We start from the raw sequence: 21,875 nt of genomic DNA, 5'->3' as shown, positions 1-21,875 counted from the left end.
CGTCTGAAAGGTGTAACAATTAAAAGCAAGCTCTCAAATGCAGGGTAAAACCATAGCAGAAACGGACATTCTGACATTACTGCGTGTGGCATAATGCATTATAAAGGGCATTACATGTGTGTGGCATAATGTGTTAGAAAGGGCATTACTGCTTGTGGCATAATGTTTTATAATGGGCATTACATGTGTGGCATAATGTGTTAGAAAGGGCATTATTGCATGTGGCACAATGTATTATAAAGGGTGATGAATTGGGGGTGTTCCACAAGGACACACCCCTCCCCAATTGGCCAAGCCCCTTTCCGGAAGCGTGCATGCAGAGGAACGCCATCTGTGAAGACTTTTTTTTTCGGGGGTTGCAACTGGGAACTTCCGCCCTAAGCTCCACAATGTCTAGAACCGGTCCCGATTGTCCACCCTTTTATATGTGTAGTGAGGACCCCTTTTATGGAAAAAACTGTCCATCCACCCTGCCGTTCCTGATGTGCAGTATCAGCCAACTCCCCACTACATAAAGTTAACTCTCACAATTAATGAATCCTCACTGGTGAAAATCTATTTGCTTTTTACCCAGTGGACACTGCGGTGCAAAAAAGGTGTCCCAAGAGACAGATATTAGTTTACAAAAATGGGGGGAAGGGGGGTGCTGGAGTGTTTGCCTCTACACTTCGCAAAGATTTGTCCATAACATAGAAATTACTATTAAATGTATAATGCTCTGTTGAAATAGAACATTAATAGCAGTTTTGCCAATATCACATACATACAACTAATTATGCATCTTGCTAATGTCTGAACCATAGTTTTCCTTTGCCAACAGCCTCATTTGTACCTATTGTCTATTACCCCCTTCCTTAGAATGTCAGCTCTCATAGGCAGGGTCATCTACCCTGCGTCATATCTGTCCACTATACATTGCCATCACTTATTCCCCGCCATGACCTATACTAAATAGTTTGTGTGTGTGATATAGTTGGAATTGCATCGGTTCAATTTATTCCGCATTTTCATGTCTGTGCTATGCCAAATTCTTCGGTATTTTTCTGGTCTCTGCAAAATTATGTATTCTGCAAGTTGTAATTTTGTGCACCTGTTTATTACTGCACTCATTCATGTTTGATCTGTCCTGTGGTACATAATTTAACTGTATGTTCCATCCTATGTACAGCACTCTGAAACATTTGTGTCGACAAATGAATAAAAAAATAATCATTTGAACATGGAAATTTTGTTTGCCAAATCACACCAAACTCTAAAGGTGCATACACACACAACGATTTTTTGAACGATTATCGTTTAACGATAATCGTTTGAAAAAATCGTTCACTTTCTGAGTCAAACGATGAACGATTATTGTTCATGCGCGTTCACGTTTGTAGTTCAGTCAGACTTGTCAACTCAACGATTTTCATTAAGTTAATATGCAAAAATTTGTTTGTAGTTCATAAAAATCGTTCATTACATTTAAATGAACATAGTAAATGAACAACTTTAGTAAACGATTTTAGTTCATTTTTTCAAGGTAGAAAATAGTTTACTAAAATCTTTCATTAACTCAATCGTTGTGTGTGTATGCAGCTTTAGTGTTCGGTAATTAGCAGCCTCCATCTGTGGAAAAAAAAAAGTTAACACGGACACCCACTGTAAGATAGTAATTTTAATTAAGAAGTATATAGTGCACAATGGCTGTGGCCATCCTCGGATGATAAGGATTTTTTTTTCTTGTCTAGTCAGAATGCCAGAGCAAAAAAAAAAAGCAGTGCACAGCAAAAATCATAAGATATAGCACATAGTTGCAAAAAAGGGCTCCATACATCTAAAGGGCAATCCGCCGATACCGCAATCGGATCCGACCCCGGCAGACGGAAATGACAACAGGCCACCTATGGTTGCTGATCCGTCTGAGAATCTGTGAAATTCTACATGTCAAAAAAGCACGATTTACTGATCAAGATAAAATTTTGATTGTGATCGGGAAATTAGTTAAAACCAACATGTGGGATTTCACTGATGTGCCGACCCTGACATCTTGAGATCGCCGAATTGCATTAATCAATCGTAAATGTATGGGAGTCTTTATAAGATGTCTCCATCTGTGAAATGTTTGTTTGAAATGTTGATTTTCAGATCACAAACAAAATATGATCGTGATCAGCAAATCAGGCTTTGTTGACATTTAGAATTTCACTGATTCCCTGATGGACTGGCAGCCATCGATGGCCCGGCAGCCATCGATGGCCGCCGGGCGGTTCCAGTTTGATCGGTGGATCAGCAGATTTCCCTGTAGATGTTTAGGGCCCTTAAGGCACACCCATGTTATCACTTGGGCCTTCTTGCTTCTGGTGTTTTTGCTGGAACATAATCTGTCTGTACTTGTGGGCTGAAATATACTTTCTAATACCCCTTTGACACCAGAGCTAAAACCCGGGTTGCTCCTAGGTGTAAAAGGGGCCAGGGTTGGATTCCCAGGTCGAATGACCTGGCAATCCAACCCAGGTAACTTGCAGGGTTTTACACGGGAACAACACATGAAACCCTGCAGTGTAAACGGGAACCCTGGGTCATTTGACCCAGGTCCCGTTTACAGCATGGGGACTTCTGTGTTTCTCGGCACTTGGAGATGATGTCATCTTCAAGCGCTGGGAGAAGTGTTCCACTGCACCCGTGTGCAGTGTGAATGGCGTCAATCCAGGAATAATCTGGATCGGCACCGCAGTAGAAAAGGTCTGTCCTGGGTCTGACCCGTTTTGGAACTGTGGCCCTCATTCAGAGCCGCTCGCTATTTGCGGTCGTTCGTTCTAAAACAAGGGGTGGCTATTCAAGTGAACCGTTCGCTGATTGCGGTCTGTTCACGCCTCTAAGTCTGAACGAGCGAGCAAAACTTGCGGTTGTAATCTTGAAAAATACGCCCCCTTGCCGCTCGCACCATACGTCATGTCCGCTATTTATTAGATTAATCGAGTACATCGAACAGCGTATGAACTGCTCGCTATTCTTGTGGCTGGTTTTTTCAACCGCTATTTTGCAAGCAGTTCTGAGTAAAAAGAAACCAAGTGACGTGGTCAATGACGCTGCTGTATTAATTATGCACTCCCTTAAAACGCCCGTTTTGACCTTTAAGCACGCCTGCGATCTAATTCCACACCCCCGTTTTCAAGCTCCTTCCCCTGTTACCACCCACATACGCCTCCTTCTGTCACTCAAAATAGCAGGCATTCGCTATATAGCGAACAAACGTTTTTCGGCAGCACTGACTGGTTCGCGCATGCGTATTAAAATCCGTACGCCCTTCTGAAGTTACATTCAAGTAAACATCTCTCTGTAATATAAATATATGATCCTGTGTCAATATGAGGCTGTATAGGAAAGCAGCTGCTCTGAATGCACAGCTAGTCAGACACACATAAGGAATAATTAAGGAACTAAGGGGTCTATTTACTAAGCAGTGTTAGAAGACAAGAGTGAAAAGTGATAAGGTGCCAGCCAATCAGCTCCCAACTGTCATCTCACAAGCTGTGTTTAAAAAATGACAGCTGGGAGCTGATTGGCTGGCACCTTATAATTTATTACTCTGTCTCCTAACACTGCTTAGTAAATAATAGACCAACTAAAATCCCTCGGTTCTACAGGATAATGCAATTTTTGTAACAACCTTTAAAGTGAACACATGAATGATTGGTGCATATACTAACTTGGCCGCTAGGTGTCAGCAGAGAGCAGGCAGTGCAATGGTCGCTGCTGAGAAAGGAGTGTGGCTGCTGTCAAAGTCTGACCCCAGTCATGGCTGAGCAGATATAGGGCTAGTATGTGGTGAGTCAACAGGTAATGATCACCCATATATGTACACACGGGTAAGGGGAACAGACAGTGACGGCAGATATATCACCCGCGCGCGCACACTCCTCCATAACAACCTTCTCCCTCCGATGGTGCAGCAGCACAATTTGTTACCACTCCGAGCTGGCACTGCTGCTGCTGGTAGTGGTGGGCGGGCGTAGCAGGGTGTCAGCGGAAGGAGCCTAGCACCGGGTCATGGCGCACGCGCCAACCGCCCTGTGACCCGGGAAGCCGTCCCTCCTCCTTCCGCCATTTTGGCCTCTGCCTCTTGTCGGGTCTGTTTAGTTACCACGTGAACTGCCCGGCCGGGGCCCTGACAGGCCAGGGAGGGGGAGAGGAAGCAGCGAGGCAGGTTTACGTGCGAGCGGTGACACCCGGCCCGTCCCAGTCGCCCATCGCGAGACACCGAGCCACGGCACGCGGAGCGCTCGAGGCGGGGAGCGGGGGCAGCAGCTCGTGCAGGTCCAACTGGAGGGGCGAGGAGCGGCCGCGAGATGCCGAGCGTCAGCCTCCCGCCCAAGGAGAACGCGCTCTTCAAACGGATCTTGGTGAGGAGGAGAGTGCACTCACTGTGCCCGGGGTGGTGTAGAGAAGAGCACACTTCCATGTGGGGGTGTAGAGAGTCACACACAGCTCTGTGACGGGGGGTAGAGAGGAACACACTTTCCCTGTGAATTGGGGTGTATAGAGCAGAGCACACTGCACTGTGACTGGGTATTATAGAGCAGAGCACACTGCACTGTGACTGGGTATTATAAAGCAGAGTACACTGCACTGTGACTAGCAGGTATAGAGCAGAGTACACTGCACTGTGACTGGTGGGTATAGAGCACACTTGTGACTGGTGGTTATAGTGCAGAGCACACTGTATTGTGGGGATTATAGAGCAAAGCACTGTGACTAGTAGGTATAGAGCAGAGTACACTGCACTGACTGGTGGGTATAGAGCAGAGCACACTGCACTGTGACTTGGGATTATATAACAGCACACTGCACTGTGACTAGTGGGTATAAAGCAGAGCACACTGCACTGTGACTTGGGATTATATAACAGCACACTGCACTGTGACTAGTGGGTATAAAGCAGAGCACACTGCACTGTGACTAGTGAGTATAGAGCAGAGCACACTGCACTGTGACTAGTAGGTATAGAGCAGAGCACACTGCACTGTGACTGGGTATTATAGAGCAGAGCACACTGCACTGTGGGTATTATAGAGCAGAGCACACTGCGCTGTGACTGGGTATTATACAACAGAGTACACTGCACTGTGACTAGCAGGAATAGAGCAGAGTACATTGCACTGTGACTGGTGGGTATAGAGCACACTATTGTGACTGGTGGTTATAGTGCAGAGCACACTGCATTGTGGGGATTATAGAGCAAAGCACTGTGACTAGTAGGTATAGAGCAGGGCACACTGCACTGTGACTAGTAGGTATAGAGCAGGGCACACTGCACTGTGACTAGTAGGTATACTGCAGAGCAAACTGCACTGTGACTAGTGGGTATAGAGCAGAGCTCACTGCACTGTGACTAGTGGGTATAGAGCAGAGCTCACTGCACTGTGACTAGTGGGTATAGAGCAGAGCTCACTGCACTGTGACTTGTAGGTATAGAGCAGAGCACACTGCACTGTGACTAATAGGTATAAACTAAAGCAGAGCACACTGCACTGTGACTAGTAGGTATAGAGCAGAGCACACTGCACTGTGACTAGTAGGTATAGAGCAGAGCACACTGCACTGTGACTAGTAGGTATAGAGCAGAGCACACTGCACTGTGACTAGTAGGTATAGAGCAGAGCACACTGCATTGTGGCTGGGTAGTATAGAGCAGAGCATGCTGTACTGTGGCTGGGCAGTATAGAGCAGAGTACACTGCACTGTGACTAGTAGGTGTAGAGCAAAGCACACTGCATTGTGGCTGGGGAGTATAAAGCAGAGCATGCTATACTGTGGCTGGGGAGTATTTAGCAGAGCACATTGCACTGACTGGGAGATATAAAGAGCGCACAGCAGTGTGTTGGGGGGTATAGAACGTGCACTGTGACTAGGACAGTATAGAACGGGTGCGCAATACGCAAACCTCCAGTTGTTGTAGAACTACAAATCCCAGCATGCATTGAAACAGTTTTAGCAAGACCAAATAGCAAAACTGGCAGGGCATGCTGGAATGTGTAGTCTTACAACATCTGGGGCCGCTTATTGCCCACCCCTAGTATAGAAGGATCTCACTGTAATGAAGGTAGGTAGAGGAACACTGACTTCGGGGTCAGAAGAGAGCAGACCGCCATAATTGCTACTTGGGGTCTAGAGATGCACTGTGATTTAGGGGGAGTTGTGAGAGGGACTCACTGCAGTGACTAGCAGTGTTTGAGTGGTGCTCACTACTTTGTGACAAGGTAGGAAAGGGGAAATCCAGACAGGAGCACACTGCATCAGTACCGGGAAGGGGATGTTGAGAGGAGCCCACGGCATCATCACTGGGAAGGGATATTGAGAAGAGAACACTGCATCATGACTGGATGGGAGCACACTCTATAATGACTGGGAAGTGTAGACAAGAACTATGATGGGGAGCTGCGGATACAAATAGAAGCACACTGTCATATGACTTGTGGGGGGGGAGTTTAGAGAGGAGTACACTACAACATTTTTGGGGGAAAGGGGTGTAGATAGGAGTACAAAGCACTGTGATGTAGAGTGGCGTAGACTGCACTGGGACAGGAGATGTAAAGAGGAGCATATAGGTTTACATTGAACCAAGACAAGGGGAGGGCGAGTGTAGAGGAGCACAGTCACTGGGGGAGGCCTGAGGAGAGCAGCACACTGTGCCCTGCCTGGGTGGGGGATGGAGAGAGGAGCACACTGTGCCCTGCCTGGGTGGGGGGTGGAGAGAGGAGCACACTGCACCGTGGCTGGGTGGGGGATGTAGAGAGGAGCACACTGCACCGTGGCTGGGTGGGGGATGTAGAGAGGAGCGCACTGCACCATGTCTCGGTGGGGGATGTAGAGAGGAGCGCACTGCACCGTGGCTGGGTGGGGGCTGTAGAGAGGAGCGTACTGCACCATGGCTGGGTGGGGGCTGTAGAGAGGAGCGCACTGCACCGTGGCTGGGTGGGGGCTGTAGAGAGGAGCGCACTGCACCGTGGCTGGGTGGGGGCTGTAGAGAGGAGCGCACTGCACCGTGGCTGGGTGGGGGCTGTAGAGAGGAGCGCACTGCACCGTGGCTGGGTGGGGGCTGTAGAGAGGAGCGCACTGCACCGTGGCTGGGTGGGGGCTGTAGAGAGGAGCGCACTGCACCGTGGCTGGGTGGGGGCTGTAGAGAGGAGCGCACTGCACCGTGGCTGGGTGGGGGCTGTAGAGAGGAGCGCACTGCACCGTGGCTGGGTGGGGGCTGTAGAGAGGAGCGCACTGCACCGTGGCTGGGTGGGGGCTGTAGAGAGGAGCGCACTGCACCGTGGCTGGGTGGGGGCTGTAGAGAGGAGCGCACTGCACCATGGCTGGGTGGGGGCTGTAGAGAGGAGCGCACTGCACCGTGGCTGGGTGGGGGATGTAGAGAGGAGCGCACTGCACCGTGGCTGGGTGGGGGATGTAGAGAGGAGCGCACTGCACCGTGGCTGGGTGGGGGATGTAGAGAGGAGCGCACTGCACCGCGGCTGGGTGGGGGATGTAGAGAGGAGCACATTGCATTGTGTCTGGGTGCAGGATGTACAGAAGAGCACACTGCATTGTGTCTGGGTGGGGGGATTTATAGGGTTGCACACTGCATTGTGACTGGGTGGGGGATGTGTAGAGGAGCACATTTTCAAAACTGCCTATTGTCTGCGGTCCTGCTTGCAGAATTTAAAAAAACAATGCTATTAATTGCAAAAATCAGGGTGACTCAGACATACGGGAGTGGAAAGGCACTGAGATGTGGGTTATGGGCACCCAGAATTTAGGCTTTGGAGCACAGTGTTTTCTGTAATGCAATTCAAAGAGTTTTGACCTCTTTTATGTTTTATTACTATTGCAAATTGTTTTTGTTTTTTAGTTAAAGATTCTTTGTAACTCACTGAGGTCATGGTAACAAAATCTTGTTAAAGTAGTTATTCCGGCTTATCCTCTTAATGGTGCGTACAGTCGGGATGATCGACAACGATATCGTTGTTCGATCTCCTGGGTGTGTTGGACGATCGATTATCGATCATCCAGCACACCACCAACTCACTAATGACTATAGCGATCCGCAATCAACGATCACAGGTCCCTATAGTAACCTGGTCGATATCGACCAGGTAGGTGCGTTCATGCATGGGGGATGGTCGATATCGACCATACGTGCCCTCGCATCACAGGTCGTTGGGCACCGAAAAATGCACGATATTGATATGATCGTTATCGTTCATATTGTCCATTTTAATCGTACAGTGTGTACGCACCTGTAGTTCATATGCCATATGATTCTATCAGGGCTGCCCTATATATAATTATGTTTACATGTGCGGTGCAACTTGGCCCAAACTATTGACATCTGGTATTTCATACTGAGAGAGCCCATTTTGTTTTTAAACAGAATTTAAAGATAGCTGCACCCAAAGCTTTAAACTTGGTTTTGGGTGGTGTTCACTAATTTCTGGCATAGCTCTGTTTACCTCCAATGGCTCCCAATGTACAGCTGTTGTATTCTGCTACCATGCAGTAATCTTGTCAATGCTAATCTCGATATGGACTGCTCGTTTATAAACATTAGATTCCAGCCTACGTGTTACTAGAAATACTTTATACTAGCATAACGGTGAGCTGCACCTTCGTTTGTGTTCTTTGTAAAAGACTGTGTTCTGTGCATATAGGGGAAACCTATATGTTTTTCAGTTTGACAAGTCATTTTATTTTTTGTATGTCCCCTGCTTCCTTAAAGCTGGGATATGCTGGATGCTTGATTATTTTCTTGTCCTTTACATTTATTAAATAAACTTTTATTTTTTTATCATTTAATTCTGTTGCTGGAATGCTGTACTTTTTTACATTATTGTCATGAGTTTTAATTGGCAGCTCCCCCATGTAAACAAAGGAAAAAAAACTCCCCATAAAACGAAAAACCTTATTTTTTTTAGAGACCATTCAATAGAAACAGTTTTTCATTAATTTGTTCATGTGAAACAGCCACTAAGCAAATAACTTATAATCAAAAGTACTTCCTGGGGAAATGCTGTCTTGTTCTGAGGTCCAGCGTGTTACACTGGTTTGTAACCAAGCTTGTACTGTGGGATCAGCATCGTAAGTTAGATTACATGCAAGCTGTAACCTGCATTCATCCCAAATTGGCGCTTTTCATCAGCCAGTCTAATAACATTATGCTTCCTGTTCATGTCCCTCCCATGGGAAGCAGAAACAAGCCTTCGAGTGTCTGTGGCAGGCTTAAGAACGCTGCTTCAGCACTCTTTCCCCCATCCACCCACATAAATTGTATCTCTGCTTTAGTATGTTGGTAGGTTTCACTTGTAGAAATATACAGGTATTAAGATCATCTGTTATCTAAAATGCTTGTGACTTGGAGCATTCTGGGCAAGGAGTTCTTCCATTATTTGGTGCACAATATTGGAAATATAGTCTACGCCTGTCTTTCTTTTCACTGTCATTTCTCTGCTCATTAAATTGTTTAGGAGTTGTCCGCATGGTAAATGCAAAAAAGAAATACTTGACTCTGTGCTTGTATATTTCTAAACCACAGTATTTTACACTTTTCTTTTGAATATTTGCACCTGTAGCATTTTCAGAATATGCTGGAAACATGTTTCCTGCTATTACTTTTCTTTCATTCTTCAATGCAGTTTGTAACATTTAATCACGACTGCAGCCTTGCATCTAAATGTGTAGAAGAATTTTGTGGTCTGCATGTGCAAGTGACCACCTGTTTCCTCTATGAATACTTCACACCATGCCTGTCATACACTTTCTGCTTCCCTCAGCGCTCTCCCCATGTGTAATAATACGGGGCCATAGTTTTCTAGGCATGTCTTTACTCCATTATTTGCACTTTATTGTATTACTTTGCTGTCTTATTAGGCAGACGGAACAGATATTTTAATACCCGAGATTTTCAGTCCTGCAAAAATAACTACATTATGTATTTTAATACATGCAAATACAAATGTACTGTGTTCATGTTTTTCGACATACTGTCACACCGTTTCGCATTCATAAGCATACTCTATCTTATATTTATTAACACTTATAGCACCAGCTTACTGTTCGTCTTTACAATGTGTAACAAACATGGCAATAAAACAAGATTGGTTAATAACAGTGGTAAGAGCCTGAGGTCCTGTTGACAAGCTTACACTGTATAGGATAACGGGAGTTTAAAACAGCAGGTTAGGTGCTATATTTTGTGTATTGGTCCAGCCAGATTGCAAAAAAAGCTCTTGCTGTCCTATATGATCTAGTCACTCAGCAATGAGTAAAGGCCCCCATACACCAGTAACTGATTGTCGCAATATTTCCAACTGCAAATGCCGGGGTCAGAGTATTGGTGAAATCCAAAATGTTGGATTTCACTGATTTGTTGTTCACGAGCCACCGGATCGGTGACCATCGATGGCCGCCTGTCGGCATTTCCGACAGGCGGAATGTCGTTTCCAATCTGATTGGAGGATCTGGCAATCTGTTGGCTGGTGTATGGGCCCCTTAAGTCTGGGACTGAGGGGTTGTTTGAGTATAGGAAGAGAATACATATAAGTTTTGTGTAAATGGGGTATTAACCTCCCCAAACTGTCTACTAATCGTGAATGAGCGGGTATATGAGTGTGGATGAGAGATGCAGATTGTGCATGGATGAAGGACTTTAAGTTGGGAGAACTTTTGAGATAAAAAATGTATGTTGATGTAGATTTGTTGATGGCCTTATACTGTTTATAAAGTGTTTCTACTTCAGGGTCCATAGGGTATCCACAGGATACCTTGGGGTATAGGTGTGACGTCAGTCACTGGGCACCATAGAGTTAAGCTTTTCAGCCTCCCAGGATGCACTAGGGTTCCCCTTCCTATACCCCGCCCCCGAGCCAAGGCACCTCAGTTTAGTTTGGTGCCCGGCCGGCGTCGGGTGTGCACCTGTCGGAGTGGGGGCTAGAAGAGCCCCTGAAGCTTTCTTCAGTGCAGCTGTGGCTGCACATCTGGATGTACAGCATGGACAGTCAGTCCTGACGTCCATGCTGTCTTCCCTACACCCCCGCCGGTACCAGAACGCCTGTACCGATCCGGGGATGCTGGTGAGCATCTGGGGTCACAGCTAGCGGTGACCCCAGATGTTCCGGACCATGGCCGGATCCAAGGGGGACAAAGGTAAGCAGCGGGGTCCCGCGGTGGGTCCCCGCTGGTCACATGGTCCTAAGTCCCCAGGCAGGGGGCTCCCTGGGGACTGGCTGCAGCGTGGAGACAGGCGACCAACCTGCGCTTTCCACTACCCCCTGGGACAGCGGACCGCAGCAGAGCGGTAGCGCTGCGGCATCCCAGGGGTTAAATGCATGCCAGGGGAGCGCGCCTTCCCTGTCTCACAGCCGGCGCCTCCCCCGCTGCACACAGCCCTCTCTGCATGCTGCCGACTGGTCCTGTGGCAGCGCTCCTCCCCCAGGCCAGCCTCCTCTCTGCTCCTCGGCGGCCATCTTCTCCAGAGCGCATGGTGAACGCTGCTGGAAGCGCTGGACGGAAGCATCGTGGTCTGGGTCCCCCCGCATACCTCTCCTCCGCTGTGGCTCAGGTCTGTGTATGCAGCGCTGTGTCCTACCAGGCCCTGTATCTGTGTAGTTGAGTGATCAGCGCTGTTAGTGCAGGAATTGTTATTTCTCTGCATTGTATGTGACTGTGCTAGCGCTGCCTGTAACTTTTCTTCTCTAAACTGTCAGCTTTATTACTGTCCCTGTTCTTTCTGCTAAAGCCCTTGCGGTGCGGTGCTGCAGGGTGGTCTCTCGCCTATTTAATACTTAATTGGTGAGAGAGGTCACATACGTGGTGCCATCATGTCTGAAAGTGATTTTCCCCTCCGGCTACAGTGTACCACGTGCAAAGTACCGTTAGCGGAGGGGGAGGGTAGCGCGGAGGGCCTTTGCCGGCAGTGTTTGTCCATGGCGCGGCCTATTACGGTTACAGCAGCCGCCCTGGTCTTGTTTCGCTCAGGCGTTAACAGCTTTAGTGGGCCAGTTAGCTCCGCAGCCCGCGTTTACTCCGATGGGTTTGTCCCAGCAGTCTGTGGTGTCGTCACCCATGCAGGGGTTCCCACGACAATTGGTGGTACCCCACAGTCTCCCTATTTCCCCGCTCCCGGGTTCTCAGGAGCCAGCGTGGGTTAACTCCCTGACGAGTTCTGTACAGCACTTGTCGGATGTGTTGCAAGGGGAGTCTGTGATGCGGCCTCATAAAAGGCCGGTGGCGTCTCTGTCCGCTCCTTATGAGGATGACGAAGGGACGTCTGATGGGGAGATTCTGGATCCTTACGATCAGGAACCTCTCCATACTAAGGACGCTGATGCTAAGTCCAAAGTATATATTCCTGGACTTATTCGGGCGGTCCGCACAGCCTTGGTGATTGAGGACGAAGTTCCCCCAGCGGCTAAATCTAAGTATGCCTCTTTCAAAGATGTGAAGGGCGATGCCACAGTCTTTCCTCTTTCGGGTCAGTTGGTGGACCATTTAGAGGAGGCGTGGAAACAGCCTGGCAAAAGATACCAGCCGCAGAGACGCCTGGCGGTGGCTTATCCGTTCGCGGATAATTATTTTGCTAAGTGGGAATCCCCTCCACAAGTGGATTCTCACGTGACCCGTCTTGTCCGTAGTGCCACATTGCCGATGCCATCCATGTCCTCCCTTAAGGATGCTACGGACCGCAAGGTAGAAATCTGCCTGAAGTCCGCTTATTCCCTTGCAGGGGGGGCAGCACGGCCGGCTATGGCCATTTGCTGGGTTGCCAGAGCGATGGAGCGCTGGGCGGATTCATTAGAGGCTTCTTTTGAATCCGACTGTCCGGCCGAACAGGCGGAGTTGATTGGCAATCTCCGTGATTCGGCCACCTACATCAACGAGGCGGCTCTAGACATTAGTACTCTGGTGTCTAGAATTTCTTCAGCAGCGGTAGCTGCTCGTCGCACCTTGTGGCTGCGATCCTGGAAGGCGGACGCAGATTCCAAAAAGGTCTGGAAGCGTTGCCGTTTACCGGAGAAGTTCTCTTCGGTCCGGATCTGGATAAGATTGTGGCCACGCTGGCGGCAGCCAAATCTGCTTGTCTCCCGTCGGCCGCTGCTCCTTCTGGTTCTGGACCATCGTCCTTTCGGTCATCTAGGGCCCAGGGCAGGCCCAAACCACAGTCGTTTCCTCGACAGGCTGGCCCTAAGAAATCGGTCAAGCCCCGGAAGCAGGCATGGAGTTCCAGACGTCCGGCCCCCAAGCCAGATGACAAGCCTGCGGCCTGACGGTCCGGGCCTCCCTTTGGGGGATCCCAGGGTGGGAGGCCGCCTGCTACAGTTCGCCCAGTGTTGGTCGACCACTACGACAGACACTTGGGTTCTGGAGGTGGTTTCCCACGGATACGCCCTCTCCTTCCGGCACAGACCCCCGGCTCGATTCTTCACCACGGGTCTACCATCAGACCGGAACAAGGCTACGGAGCTGCGGAAGGTATTGCACACTATGCTCCAGGCTGGAGTTATAGTGCCTGTTCCATTCTCCCAGAGGGGCCAGGGTTTCTATTCAAATCTATTTTTGGTACAGAAACCCAATGGGTCATATCGTCCGATTCTCAACCTCAAAGCACTCAACAAGTCTTTGCGGGTCCCGAAGTTTCGGATGGAGACCCTACGGTCCATCATTCTGGCGCTGGAACCTGGGGACTACATGGTGTCATTGGACATACAGGACGCTTACCTGCATGTCCCTATTCTTTTGCGCCATCAACAGTTCCTCAGGTTTGCAATCCGCAGCGACCACTTCCAGTTTCGGGCGTTACCTTTTGGCCTGGCAACAGCACCACATGTTTTCACCAAGGTGATGGCGGTCATGGCGGCTTCTCTGCGGCTGCAGGGAGTCCGCATGTTGCCGTATTTGGACGACCTGTTATTGGTGGCAGGATCTCCAGAGCTCCTGTTACGCCACTTGGACCTGACCATTGCACTGCTGCAACGGCACGGCTGGCTAATCAACTGGCAGAAGTCCACTCTAATCCCGTCTCGGAGGATTCTGCATCTTGGAGCCTTATTGGACTCGGGACAGCAAAGGATCTTCGTGACGGAGGACAAGATCTCTGCTTTACAGTCAAGGGTGCGCAGTTGCCTGCACAGCCGCCGGGTGTCCTTACACTCGGCGATGAGGTTACTGGGCTCCATGGTGTCGGTGTTCGACATGGTGGAATACGCCCAGTTTCACTCCAGACCTCTGCAGCACCTGATCCTGTCCAAGTGGAACGGGCTGCCTCAGTCTCTGAAGTCCCAGACGATTGTGCTCACCCCGGAGGTTCGCCTGTCCCTTGCGTGGTGGTTACAGACGACCCACCTCAACAAGGGACGTCCGTTCTGGGTTCCAAATTGGGTCCTGTTGACAACGGACGCCAGTCTTCAGGGCTGGGGAGCAGTTTCGGGTCCACACTTGTTCCAGGGCAGGTGGACGCCGACAGAAGCGGAGCTTCCAATAAATATCTTGGAACTCCGTGCGGTCTTCAATGCTCTCCTGCAGGCACAGCGGTTTCTCCAGGGTCACCCGGTGCAGGTCCAGTCGGACAACGCTACCACCGTGGCCTACATAAACAGGCAAGGAGGAACTCGCAGTCGGGCGGCTCTCGTAGAGGTCTCTCGGATCCTGGTTTGGGCGGAGCGCAATCTTCCGGCCATATCAGCGGTCTTCATCCCGGGAGTGCTAAATTGGGAGGCGGACTTTCTAAGTCGCCAGGACGTTCATCCAGGGGAATGGTCCCTGTACCCGGACGTTTTTCAACTACTGGTGGACAGGTGGGGTCTTCCAGAAATCGACCTCATGGCGTCCCGGCACAACAACAAGTTGCCGGTGTACGGGTCTCGCACAAGAGACGAAGGGGCGTCTCTGGTGGATGCTCTGTCTATCCGGTGGACGTTCTGGTTCGCATACCTGTTCCCTCCGGTCTCCCTTCTTCCACGGGTAATCCGGAAATTCAAACAGGAAGGAGGGACGCTCCTGTTGATAGCTCCCGCTTGGCCCAGACGGCACTGGTTCTCAGACCTTCAGGGTCTGTCCGTGGACAGTCCTCTGCGGTTGCCGCTACGACCGGACCTTCTGTCTCAGGGTCCTTGCCTTCACCCGTTCCTGACTCGGCTGTCTTTGACGGCATGGCTGTTGAGACGGCCATGCTGAGGTCCCGGGGGTTTTCCAGCTCTGTGGTGCGTACCATGTTACGAGCTCGGAAACCGTCTTCCGCGAGGATATACCATCGCGTGTGGCATACGTTCTTCCAGTGGTGTCGACCGAGAGGTTATGCACCGCGGGAGTTTCGTCTGTCTCGGATTCTCGCCTTCCTGCAAGCGGGACTAGATCATGGGCTTCGCCTTGCTTCTTTGAAGGTACAGGTTTCGGCCCTATCTGTCTGGTTTCACCGTAGGATTGCTACAATCCCGGATGTGCGCACCTTTATGCAAGGTGTTCTCCGTATTCAGCCGCCCTTTGTTCCACCTGTGGTGCCTTGGGATTTGGCTGTGGTCCTGAGGGCTCTCCAAGGACTGCCGTTTGAACCACTGGGCTCAGTGGATATTAAATGGCTAACAGCTAAGACTTTTCCTTCTGGCCATTGCTTCGGCCAGACGTGTTTCTGAGTTAGGGGCTCTTTCTTGTAGACCCCCTTTCTTGGTTTTTCATGGGAACAGGGCAGTGCTCCGCACTCGGCCCGAGTTTCTTCCCAAAGTTGTTTCCCAGTTTCATGTTAACGAGGAAATAGTTGTTCCGGCCTTTAACTCACCGGGTCTTTCCGTGGGTGAGGCCTCTTTGGATGTTGTGCGGGCCTTAAGGACTTATGTTGACCGCACTTCTTCGTTTAGGAAGTCGGACGCTTTGTTTGTCCTCTATGGCTTCCGTAAAAAGGGTTGGCCTGCTTCAAAGCAAACTTTGGCAGCCTGGATCCGTATGGCTATTTCTGAAGCTTATCTTCATGAAGGCCTACCGGTCCCATCTTCTCTGAAGGCTCATTCCACTAGGTCTGTGGGTCCTTCGTGGGCAGCTCGACGTGGTGCCTCGGCAGTTCAGATCTGCAAGGCTGCTACGTGGTCCTCTGTCCATACCTTCGTGAGGTATTACAGGTTTGACACCTTCGCCTCTCAGGATGCTTCCTTCGGACGGCGGATTCTCCTTTCTGCACAGGAGCGTTCCCACCCTTAAAGGACACTGCTTTGGGACATCCCCAAGGTATCCTGTGGATACCCTATGGACCCTGAAGTAGAAAATATGAGATATGGTAAGAACTTACCCTTGTTATCTCTATTTCCACGAAGTCCATAGGGTTCCACAGGACTCCCGCCCTGTCGCACCTCTGCTGCAGATGGGCTTTGCTCTGGTCACCGGTTTTCCGTCTCCCTCTGGTGAGAATGTGATTCTTGTATGTGTCCAGATCTTTTTTCTCTCTCTTCCTTCTCCTCCGGCCTATGGCTTGATAACTAACTGAGGTGCCTTGGCTCGGGGGCGGGGTATAGGAAGGGGAACCCTAGTGCATCCTGGGAGGCTGAAAAGCTTAACTCTATGGTGCCCAGTGACTGACGTCACACCTATACCCCAAGGTATCCTGTGGAACCCTATGGACTTCGTAGAAATAGAGATAACAAGGGTAAGTTCTTACCATATCTCATATTTTTTTATTGGATTTGGTAAAATACAGACAACCAACGTAGTGACTAACAGCAGAGTAGCGGTAGAATAATGTTTTGCAAGAAAAGTAGTCTGGCCACTGCGTTCAAAATAAATTGTAGAGGTGACAGTCTCATAATTCTCAGCAACATTCTTAACTGAATCTCCCCAATGCTATATGGAGAGTTTCCCACTAGGCACCCCCCTAATGCTGTTTGCCGAATCATGCTATCACAACATCCGGAATCAGTATATTATACCGCCGGACCTAAGCCCGGCAGATGAAATACTGACGCCGGAAGGCCGGCAGATGGAGATCCCAACAGGGTAAGTATTAACCCTATCCCCTCCCCTCTCCCCCACCACCCTAACCCTCCCTTAGTGGTGCCTAACCCTAATCACCCCCCCCTAGTGCCTAACCCTTAACTCTCCCAAGGGGTGCTTAAACCTAACCTCCTCCCCGGGGAGCCGGACGCTAACCACCCCCCTTCCCCTAGCCCTCCCAGGGGTGGTGCCTAGCCCTAAGTCCCTAACCCTCCCCGTGGCTAACAGCTCCCGATGCCCGGCTTACCTACATTTGGTGTGTCGGGATTTCAGCGTGGGCTTAATGATAAGCGTCGATTTAGAAGCACATCATTTGTCCCATGCCGGGCTTTCACTGTCGGGAAGCCGGCAGTTGGCATTTCGACTGCATCCCCAACATCCATAGCTCATCACTAGAAGAGCTCTATTGTAGAGCTATGGATGTATTGGGTCCTCCATTTCAGATATCCACAGCATCCTCCAGTGTTGAAGAGGGCATACTGTATTTGCAATTTGTAAGGGGAGCCTTTCATTAAAGGAAGGAACATTGGAATCCTAATAGTGCATGTCAGAAGAAGACTAATAGCCAAAATATAGTAGTCCTTTCGGTATTCCTGCCCATTTTCACATGGTAATTTATTTGCTGGAATAATATTTTTTATCTTCTACAAAATAAATGTTTCAGAAATGTTAGAGGCTCTCTAATTTTGGACATTCCCTAGCCATTTAAATAAAGAGGTGCAGCTTTCCACACTGTCTAGTCTTGCCTTAACCTGTCTAGATGTGTGGGGGGTGTTTTTTATAAATTGTTTGGCTGTGTGTAGTGTCAGACAGAACAAACTCTAAGTTTAGGGGTCTGTTTGCGGTTTCCACCCTTGGCTAGTGGTGACAGCTGCAGGTGGCTTTCATACCAGTTGAGTCAGTCTCTTCTAGAAAACACGACTCGTCTACACAGAAGTAACTACTGATATGGAATGTTCAATTTTGCTTATCTGTTTGTTTGTTTTTTTAATATGATTTTTTTGAATAATAAAAATAGGCTCAGTGATTGCGCTGACCAAAAAAAATTTGTGGGTCCCAGGGAACCCTCACTTTAAAAAAAAAAAATGGGGTCCTATTCCACTGTTTCTGGGTTCCATCACATACAATGGGGGGGTGGGGGCATGCAGCAGTTGGGACAGTGCTGGGGGCAGGGAACAGTTGGGGGTAGAGTGGTTTAAGGGCAAGCAGCAGTTGGTGTAGAGCTGGGGGTAAAGGCAGGGAGAAGTTGGGGTAGAGCTAGGGATAGAGGGCAGTAAGAGCAGACAGCAGTTGCGACAGTGCAGGGGGCTCTGGGCAGGGAGGGGTCAAAAGTAGGTAGCAGTTGGCGCAGTACTGGGGGGTAAGGAGGGGGTTAGCGAAGTCAGTTCTGAGGGTAGCTACCTCCTGAAGTTAGGGAGGAATAGAGGGGGCTTGGAATTATTTAGGGGCAGGTAGTGCTGGGGGTAGGAAGGGGGTAAGGGTATATAGCTTAAAGTAGTAGTAGCAGTAGCAGCTGGCCCATCTTCACCCCCCCCACCACCACCACACTATTGTTTTCCAAACGATAGTACCCCCTTCTGGCCTCCCACCACTCTTCACCGTCATTAGCAGCCAGAGGAAGTGACCTCCAGCCCTCATAGCACCAAACGGCCGCCTGCTCACCCCCGCAGAAAAAGTAAAGCGTTGTGAATACTTTCCGGATGCACTGTGTATGTGTGTGTGTGTATGTGTGTATATATATATATATATGTGTGTGTGTATATATATAGTATATATATATATATATATATATATATACACACACACACACACACACACACACACACACACACACACACACACACACACACACACACACACACACACCCCCCCCCCCCCCCCCCCCCCCACACCGTGCATCCGGAAAGTATTCACTATGCTTCACTTCTGTCCACATTTTTACAGCCTTATTCCAAAATTGATCAAATTCATTTTTGTCCTCAAAATTCTACACACAATACCCTATAATGACAACATGTAAAAAGATTTTTTTGAGATTTTTGCAAATTTAATAAAAAACAAAACACTAAGAAATCACATGTACATAAGTATTCACGGCCTTTGCCATGAAGTTCAAAATTGAGCTCAGGTGCATCCTGTTTCCACTGATCATCCTTGAGATGTTTCTACAGCTTAATTAAGAGTCCACCTGAGGTAAATTCAGTTGATTGGGCATGATTTTGAAAGGCATACACCTGTCTATATAGGGTCGCACACTTGACAGTGCATGTCAGAGCACAAACCAAGCATGAAGTCCAAGGAATTGTCTGTAGACCTCCGAGACAAGATTGTCTCGAGGCACAAAACTGGGGAAGGGTACAGAAAAATATCTACTGCTTTGAATATCCCTATGAGCACAGTGGCCTCCATCATCCGTAAATGAAAGAAGTTCGGAACCACCAGGACTCTTCCTAGAGTTGGCCAGCCGCCTAAACTGAGTGATCAGGGGAGAAGGGCCCTAGTCAGGGAGGTGACCAAGAAATCACTCTGTCAGAGCTACAGCATTCCTCTGTGGAGAGAGGAGAACCTTCCAGAAGGACATCCATCTCCAGCAATCCACCAATGGTAGAGTGGCCAAACGGAAGCCACTGCTTAGTAAAAAGCACATGGCAGCCCGCCTGGAGTTTGCCAAAATGCACCTGAAGGACTCTCAGACCATGAGTAACAAAATTCTCTGGTCTGATGAGACAAAGGGCCTGATTCAGACCCACTCGCGAGCGGCTGTCCGCTCGCAAGTGGGTTGATGTTCTGGACTGAGCATGCGCACGACGGAGGGAGCTCCGTCGTGCGCATGCGCCAGACGCGACGAGCGAAGGAAAGTCCTTCGCTCGTTGTGTCTGATCAAAGGGGGCGTGCTGTCGATGTTGATTGACAGCACGCCCCCTTTGGTAGGCGTGCCTCCCTGACGGCGTTCAGAAGCTCTGCTCAGAGCGTACGGCTCTGAATGAGGGCCAAAGTTTGAACTCTTTGGCATGAATACCAGGCGTTATGTTTAGAGGAAACCAGGCACCACTCATCACCAGGTCAATACCATCCCTACAGTGAAGCATGGTGGTGGCATCATCATGCTGTGGGGATGTTTTTCAGCAGCAGGAACTGGGAGGACTAGTCAGGATAGAGGGAATGATGAATGCAGCAATGTACAGAGACATTCTGGATGAAAACCTGCTCCAGAGCTCTATTGACCTCAGATTGGGGCGACGGTTCATTTTTCAGCAGGACAACGACCCTAAGCACTCAGCCAAGATATCAAAGGAGTGGCTTCAGGACAACTCTGTGAATGTCCTTGAGTGGCCCAGCCAGAGCCCAGACTTGAATCCGATTGAACATCTCTGGAGAGATCTGAAAATGGCTGTGCATCGACACTTCCCATCCAACCTGATGGAGCTTGAGAGGTGCTGTAAAGGGGAATGGCACTAGAGACCATCTTCTGCAGCCTTCCGCAGCTGCGGAGATTGTCCCCGGGGACCCAACCATTTTGTAGAAATGAGTTCCTGGTCCACAAGTCTGGTAAAATACGAGCTATCGCGTGTATTTACGATCACTGCTGCTAGTGAGGACTTAATATTGCTTTAATATAAGAGAAAAATGTATTGTTGAAACCAAAGCCTCCTTGATTGGAAATGCGGAATGCTAATCTAGGATGCTAGCGGAAAGGAAGTCCAACATAAATTTTTTTTGCTTTGCTTACTTGAAAAAAATGGGAAAATCCTCGCAGGGAGGATAGCGTGGCACATTGTTTACTGAAAACATACCAGTTTACTTGGCTAGTACCACATGAGCTTGTCCATCCAACTGTCAGATGAAGAGAGTACGTAAATAATAATAATGTTACTTGTATAGCACATTTTTCCTAATATGACTCAAAGGGCTCAATTCAATTAGCTGTGATGATCTTGCAGGTGCTAGTCACTGCAGCAACAGCCGCACTTTATGGCAGCCCAAACTCACACAAACGTGCTCTCGGATCCATAGAGCTGTAAGCAAAATTGTGCAAATTCAGGCTTGGAGCAGGCTGCGAGGGGTGCAAGATGCGGTGGCGTTACAGGCGTTTAGCTGTGGCAACTTGCACCCTTCGCAGACAATCAGATTGATCCCGAAGTGCTTTACATTTAATAAAACACAAGATACTAAATAAGCATATAATTAACAGAAAAGAGCTAAGTATTTTAGCAGCATTTTTTTTTAGGGATGTGGTGTGATTAGTCGACATTTAGACTTTCTTAATGTAAACATGGATGTTAAGTCGACAACCATTTTGTCAACATACAATTATTTCAACATGGTTTAAATGTCGCCATATGGACTTTTGCTTATTTTAGCCTAACCCTAAAAATCAACAAATGTGTCAAAACATGTTTAATGTAGACATTCTGAACGTGTTGACACTTTAACTATTGATTGTCGACCTTCTGAATGTTGATTAGCTGACCAGATACCTTTTTTTTTTTTTGATAGGAACTAAAGGGACATTTGTGAAATGCTTGAATAAACAGATAAGTCTCGAGTCTGTTTTTGAAGGATTCTATAGTGGTGACCTCTGAAACTGGGCGAAGAAACAAATTCCATGGAGTTGGGGCTGCAAAGCTAAAGAATCCGATGCTTCTTCAGGTGTCTAGGACCCTGGTTATATAGGGCTTTGAAAGTCAATAAGCCGATCTTGAAATAGATTTGCCAGTGAAGGGAGTAGAGAATGGGTGTTATTGGCTGGAACAAGGCTTGTTAACTATTTGGCTGCTGCATTTTGTACCAATTACAAGTGGTACAATTCTTTTACTGGGAGACCCAGGTAGAGGGCATTGCAGTAGTCTAAGCATGATGATACAAAAGCACCTATGACTTTA

At 48.7% G+C, this 21,875-nt stretch overlaps 1 protein-coding gene across 1 annotated transcript in view; it reads left to right on the top strand.

The window, feature by feature from the left end:
* Window positions 1–4,000: 4,000 nt before the first annotated feature.
* The window catches only part of NAA15 (N-alpha-acetyltransferase 15, NatA auxiliary subunit), a 126,403-nt gene continuing 108,528 nt past the window's right edge, over window positions 4,001–21,875 (top strand). Inside the window, exon 1 of the mRNA XM_088451449.1 lies at window positions 4,001–4,385. Within this exon, the coding sequence (XP_088307575.1) occupies window positions 4,332–4,385 (54 nt within the window). The 5' untranslated portion in view covers window positions 4,001–4,331. The remainder of the gene's footprint in view (window positions 4,386–21,875) is intronic.

This window comes from Taudactylus pleione, unplaced genomic scaffold (assembly GCF_031769625.1).
Source record: "Taudactylus pleione unplaced genomic scaffold, aTauple2 ptg000548l, whole genome shotgun sequence".
In the NCBI taxonomy this organism is placed as follows: domain Eukaryota; kingdom Metazoa; phylum Chordata; class Amphibia; order Anura; family Myobatrachidae; genus Taudactylus; species Taudactylus pleione.
Note: the sequence above shows the minus strand (reverse complement) of the source record. Positions and strands in the feature narration are given on the sequence as shown.